Source organism: Sciurus vulgaris (genome assembly GCF_902686455.1).
Source record: "Sciurus vulgaris genome assembly, chromosome: 7".
Classification (NCBI taxonomy): domain Eukaryota; kingdom Metazoa; phylum Chordata; class Mammalia; order Rodentia; family Sciuridae; genus Sciurus; species Sciurus vulgaris.
In genome coordinates this window covers 139559749-139566553 of record NC_136467.1, presented here as the reverse complement: position 1 = coordinate 139566553, position 6805 = coordinate 139559749, and the positions used below count along the sequence as shown (strand labels likewise).

Sequence of the window (6805 nt, the reverse complement as noted above, 5' to 3'; positions counted from 1 at the left end):
CTGTGCCGTGCGGGGATCCGGGAGCTAGCTCCGGACGGTGAGCTAGAGGGACAAACTGCGTTGTCGGACGAGGAGGTTTACTCCCCTGCGCGGCTACCAAGTGTACAGTGCGTTCAGCTCGGAGGTTTTCGTTTCTGTCTGCGGCTTTGCGTTTCCTCTCGCAGAATGGCGCTCCAGTTAGCGAACAGGCTGTTTTTCTGGGAGTCCCCCCTTCCTAAATTCACTACTCGGGAACTGAGTGGGGTCGACCGGCCGCCGAAGGCCTCGAAGGCACCGGTGCCCTTCCCCCCCGAGATTGGCCGGCACGCGCGGACGTCACACAGGGACGTTCCAGCGCGCCCGGAGCCCGCTGCCTGTTTGCAGAAGCCCTCGGTGGGGAAAGGTGGAAAGGTGTTCTTCCTCCCTCAGGGCCAGCGTGGGGGGTGGGGAGATCGAAATTCCTAGCGTGGATTCCAGAAATTATCTGGATCGTGGATTTGAGCACGCTTTCGTGCCTTACAAAGTTTGGTGCGTTGTTTTGAGGTGAAAATGAAATACGTGCTTTTAGAAAGTTGAAGTTTGTCATACGACTGAAAACAAAACAAAACTTTTAAAAGAGTTTTTTGATATATCATCTATTTTTAAACTACTTTAGAATGTCTCCGAAATAGTTCTCCAAACATTTGAGTAAGTATTTTAAAAATCTAATATAAATATGCCAAGGACTGATATGGAAGATGGAAAAAGTAAGCCTGACTTTAAAAAAAAAAAAAAAATCAACTGAGATTGTGCAGCACTCTGGGAGGCATGAACAGAGTTATGTATTTGAAAGTTATGGACTCAAAAAAAAAAGAGGCCATTATAGCTTTTTGGATTTGGAAAACAGTAAGTTTTTCAGATCCCCTTCCCCACAACCCTGGCAGTATTTATTTTTTTGGAAAATGTAAAGAAAATGAAGGTATGGTTGGACCTTTCACAAATCCTTTGTGACCTTGGCTTACTTACTGTTTATATTTTACCAAGCGATGGCATAAGTTTGAACACAACCTTCATTAAATTGATGATAATTCAACAATTCATCAAAATAATTCATCCAAATAAGTAGTGACTGCACATTGAGAGGATTTAGTAGAAGTAAATCTCTGAAATGCAGGATTTATTCAATGCGTGTTTATTGTGCAACAATGGCCTGTTTATAGTAGGATGTACAGAAAGGCATAAGTAGAATTCTCACAAGGCAATTGTAATCTGTAAATAAAAATACTAACACCCTTAACAATGGTGAAGACTAAGGTAGTATGATGAATTGTGAGAGATTCAGAGACTAAAAGCATTGTAGGGATTTTTAAATATAGGTGAAGGTTTTAAGAGAGAAGTGAATGGCAGGGCCAGTTGCCAAAGCAGTAGAAAGCATCTGTTTGCAGGAAATGAGCCTGATATGACTAAAGTAGGGGGGAGTATTGGGTAGGTAATGCGAGTACAGGCTGTGGAAAGCCATGAAGTTCAAGTAGAAGAATCTGGACTCAGTGACTGGACATCTTTCGTACTCCCATCTTCTGGCAAATGCGCATGTCAGGATATGAATCAGAGTGGTGGCATAAGGAATGGAATGAAAGCATGGGTGATGGAAACACATTTTTAAAGCAAAAACAGGACTTGGTCACTGTTCAGCTGTGGATAATGAGATGGATGCCAAGATGCCTCCAAATCTTCAATCACAGGTGCCTGAGAGAATCCATGTGACATTAGGAAGTGAGGAGGGAATACTGGTTTATGTTGGTCCTTTTAATTAACAGATCCCTTCACTTTCTAGGTCACAGCCTTTAGTGAATTATGGGATAGTAGTATGCCAAGTTATCATGGTATACTTAGACTAAATTTTAAAATTTTCTCTCATAACTTAAATGGCCTTTTTTTTCCTAACAAAGTTGTGAATTTTGCTGCAAGTGTGAGGAAGGGTGGGGGTAAGACTCTTTGACTGTATTAATAGATACTAAAATTATATGTGTGTGTGTGTGTTTGTCTTTTTGTTCTTGTTTTTTCGAGGAGGCTTTCCATCATTCAGCAGATAGGAACAAGGGCTCTGAAAAATTTTGGCCATCACCATCAGATCCTGTACACTTTGAAGTGGAGACCTGTCATGAAAAATTAGGAAGTATGTCAGAATCGGATGCCTTGAATTTCAGTGGTCTTTCTGAAGACTTAACTCACTCACATTCTCCCTTCTATATGGAAACCGGCCTCCGTGCTTCACACTTGCCTCAGGTGTGCATTGCTTACAGGTTCTGAAGGTTCAGCTGTGTTCAGCATTCACATTGTCTTCCAGATAAACATATTTCAAAAATAAGAACAATAAGAGAATTTCCAGTGGATACATAAAGGAGGAGATACAGCCTGGTTTTCCTAGTCCCACTAGTGTATGAAGACAGGAAAAATTTTACAGATGAAAGTGTTGAAACTGATCCTTTCTAACCTCATGAAGTCCAAAGAGTGCAACTAGGGGACTTAGCCACAATTCAGTCACAGAGGCAGGACAAGTGCCCAGGGAACATGACTCCTGGTATAGTGTGTCTTCCACTGTGTCAGGGTGCAGATTTAGTTGTCATTCATAATAACATTGACAGCACCCTCCATGTACATGGCTCCCATCCTTCATCTTCATGAAAATACCTAGCGTCCCTTCTCACAAAATATCCCAAGATCTTCACAAGTGTTGTTCTAAGGGTTTGACAGTTGCTAATGTGGGTATAGGGAAATAACAGGAATGTATTAAGTTATGCCATAGAAAGTTGCCTTTTTGTAGTTAAAAAATGGACAAATATTGAAAATTTCATGTGATTCAGTTTATAAATTGGCAAAGCCTTTCTAAAGGGAAGTCTAGAAATATGAAATCAAAGAGTTCAACTGCATTTTAAAATTCAGTCAAGGACTCCAGGCATGATGGTGCACGCCTGTGATCCCAGCACCTCCGCAGACAGGCAGGAGGATCACAAGTTCAAAGCCAACCTCAGCAACTTAAGGAGACCCTGTCTGTAAATAAAATACAGAAATGGTCTGGGGATGTGGCTTTGTTTAAGCTCCCCTGGGTTAAATCCCTAGTATAAAAAGTAAAATAAAATTCTCTCTAGAAATATTCAAGTAAAATGCTTAAATAATTAACTGTAGTAAGTTGACCTTGGAAACTAAATTTTCAAAAATGGGTGCTAGTTAAATTATTTTTACAGATGTGTAGTTTACATGTAGTCTTATGTATTATAGGGAGCTTTTGAATACTTTGTCTCTTTCTGTCTGTCTCTTCAATGTTCAAGGATTTTTAAAATAATTATTTAAAAACTTTCTCATTTTGAAAAAATGGGATCCTAGTATTATAGTGTTAATCAAGGTCTAGATACTATATACTACATTTGAAAAAATGAATGTCTTAAATTACTTGAGGAGGGCTGGGGATATGGCTCAGTTGGTAGAGTGCCTGCCTCGCAAAGCACAAGGCCCTGGGTTCAATCCCCAGCACTGAAAAAAAAAATTACTTGAGGAGATCCCCTTGGATTTCATAGGACATTATATTCCTAATACTAAATTTATACACAAAAGGAACAAAAGACACCTTTTAGTTAAAAATAGTACAATCAGAGATGACTAGGGTTGGAAGTTGTCTGAAAGTCTATGAGAAATAGATCCTAAGAAAACTGTGTAAAATTTAAAGGCGAGTGAATCATGCTTATTTTTCAAATATATTCTTAATACTTTTAAAATGTAATTAGGAGGAATGGTATAAATTAATAACAAGTCTAAACAGATTTTAATGAGCTGTAACATATTGTACTTCCAAGTACATTCAATACATGAAACAATTCTTGAAAATATTACTGAATAGAGGTTTGTAGCCAACTGACTTTTTTTTTTTTTTTTTTTTTTTTTTTTTTACTGCTGGGGTGCTCTACCACTGAGTTACATTTACAGTTCTTTTTGAGACAGGGTCTTGCTAAGCTGCTTAGAGACTTGCTAAATTGCTGAGGCTGGCCTCCAGTTTAGGACCCTCTGCTTCAGCCTACTGAGTCACTGGGTTTATAGGCATGCACCACCACACCCAGGTAGCCAACTGACTATAATAAAAGGAATTTTTTAGGATATCATTTATATCCACACACTTGATATACTGTTGTATTTATTTTGGTACTGGAAATTGAGCACAGGGGTACTCTACCACTGAGCTACATCCCCAGTCCATTTTATTTTATTTTGAGACAGGATTTCAATAGGTTGCTGAATCTGGCCTTGAACGTGGGATCATCTTATCTCAGCCTCCTGAGTCACTGGAATTATAGGCCACCATGCCAAGTGTTTGATACACTATGATTAAGCCCATGTTTTTCTCAAAAATTTAAAATATTTTCTTCCCATCTTATTTATGATATTAATTAGTAAACCCCTTTTTTAGGATAATATTGAAGTAATAATAATCCTGTGTGAATTTCAAAAATCACTATTTAGTGGAATCAGATGTCAGCTCATTACTAGAACTCCAGTTTATACATCTTCAATGTTGAAAAACTAATAACTACTCTAATGCTGATTAGACGAGATTTAACAAACACCAAAGAATTATCACTAATATATATATACATATGTGCATATGTATATATATGTACTCTCAAGTATTCCTACATTTATAGTTACATGATCTGACTTATTAAAACACCAGAATGTTAATAGTAGGCTATTTGTCAATGTTGTGACTCAGGAAAGATACTAGTGCAAAAAAATTATTTCACCTTTATGTAGCTATGTATGTATACCTTTAGAAGAAGCTTATAATGTTTGCTTGAAGTATTAATAATATTTTATTATGAATGCAGAATGAAACAAAAAATGCAAAAAGGGAGAATGAGTCTAAACCCATACTTTCTGAAGATATTTGTAGCATACAAGACAGTTTAGGTGGTAAGTATCTCTTTGTTGGCAACATGTAAAACAAAAACAATTTTTTGTGCCCTGTGATGATAATAGGTACTATGCTAAGCACTTTATATACATTTATTCATTTTATAATAATTCACAAATCTATGAAATAGGAATTTTGAAAAATTGAAACAAGGGCTGTTTTTATCTCCATTTTACAGGGAAGGAGTGTAAGATTCACTAACTTGCCTAAGGTCTTGTAGCTTTAATTGAGCTATGATTCAAGTCTAGACAGACACTCGAATTATAGACTGTACAAGTATCTTAAAAGATGTATGTTGATATAACTAAAAATATATTCTAGCCTTAAGTTGATAGATGAAAGTTTCAGAGTTAATCATATAATGAGACACATAGGTCATATTTAGTAAAGCAAATTCAAATGCTATATAGAAAGGTTGTTTTATTTTTTAATAATTATGACCAGTACTAAAAAGATTTGACAAGCATTATTGAAATTATGGAATTTAGTATGTGCAGTTGTAAGAATAAGAGAAGACATTTTTGTAAATATGTGATTTTTCTACATAGAAAATTGATAAGAATCTATGAACTATTGGAATTAATATGTAAGTTTAGAAAAATTGATGTAGAAGAATCAGTTTAAAAAACTAAGCATTACAATGTACCAGTATCAACTTTTTAAAAAAACTTATTAGCAGCAGCTCAAACTGAGGTACCTAAGAATAAATCTAAAAAGAGTTTATTAGATTTCTGTGGAAAAATTATAAAACTTCCTTGGAAGATGTAAAATATAACTGTTTCATGTTCAGTGTTATGAAGATAAGATTTTAAGTTTTCCTCAAATATATGAATTAATGTAATTTCATTTATTGTAAGTTGGTCCTAACATTCCCATTTAGAAGTGAAAAAAGTTTTTAAAAAATCTAAAAAACAAAAATCATTGCAATTTTGGAAAAGAAGATGTGGGAAACTCGTTCTGCAAGCTAACAAGATTTATTATAGAAGTTATAGTAAATTTAACAATAAGTTATGGGTAGAGGGGCAACACAACAGTGAAATAATAGAGTCCAAAAATAGATCCACTTATAAAAAATGCACACTTGGCGTCTGATAGAGGAATTATTGTAAATCAGTTGGATTAGGATGGATTATATAATTCAATTCTCCTGAAAGTTGACTCTTTAAAAAATGTAGGAAATGGGGGCTGGGGAGATAGCTCAGTTGGTAGAGTACTTGCTTTGCAAGCACAAGGCCCTGGGTTCAATCCCCAGCACGGGGAAAACAAAAAAATGTAGGAAATGATTAGAACCTTACCTCACACCAAATCCAAAAGGAAAATTCACATGGATAAAGACCTACATGTGAACTAAAAATTCTAACTTCTAAAAAAAAATTAGAAAATGCCATTGTGACAATAAGAAAGAGAAATATTTCTTTCTTCTTATTGTTTATTTTTGTGGTACTGGGGATCTAACCAGGGCTTTGCACATGCTAGGTAAGCACTCTACCACTAAACTGTATATTCCCAGGATTTTTTTTTTGGTACCAAGGATTGAACTCAGGGGCACATAACCACTGAGCCACAACCCCAGCCCTTTTTTATATTTTACGTAAGAGACATGGTCTCACTGAGTTGCTTAGGGCCTCGTTAAGTTGCTAAAGCTGGCTTTGAACTTGAGATCCTCCTGCCTCAGCCTCCCGCCTTACTGGGATTACAGTTGTGTGCCATCACACCCAGCTCATTTCTGATTTTTTTAGACAAGTATTAAAAATGGGCAGTATGTCATTAAGAAACAGTATAGCATTTCATTTAGAAGTAGTGTTCTAGAATCTCAGCTCTATGACCTTAGACAAGTGACTTAACATCTCTTGAGTCTCAGTGTCCTTATCTGTAAATTAGGGG

At 36.4% G+C, this 6805-nt stretch overlaps 1 protein-coding gene across 12 annotated transcripts in view; it reads left to right on the top strand.

Annotated features, from left to right (window-relative positions):
• The first annotated feature begins 5 nt into the window (after positions 1-5).
• Positions 6-6805, top strand: part of CAGE1 (cancer antigen 1) — a 39556-nt gene continuing 32756 nt past the window's right edge. For 5 of the 12 annotated variants that reach the window (XM_079147523.1, XM_079147533.1, XM_079147527.1 and 2 more), the window contains exons 1-3: positions 291-1700; positions 2026-2244; positions 4836-4920. In XM_079147523.1, the coding sequence (XP_079003649.1) occupies positions 1665-1700; positions 2026-2244; positions 4836-4920 (340 nt within the window). In that variant the 5' untranslated portion in view covers positions 291-1664. Of the gene's footprint in view, positions 108-290; positions 1701-2025; positions 2245-4835; positions 4921-6805 lie in introns of those variants that run through there. The other 7 variants (XM_079147532.1, XM_079147531.1, XM_079147530.1 and 4 more) reach the window with 7 other exon arrangements.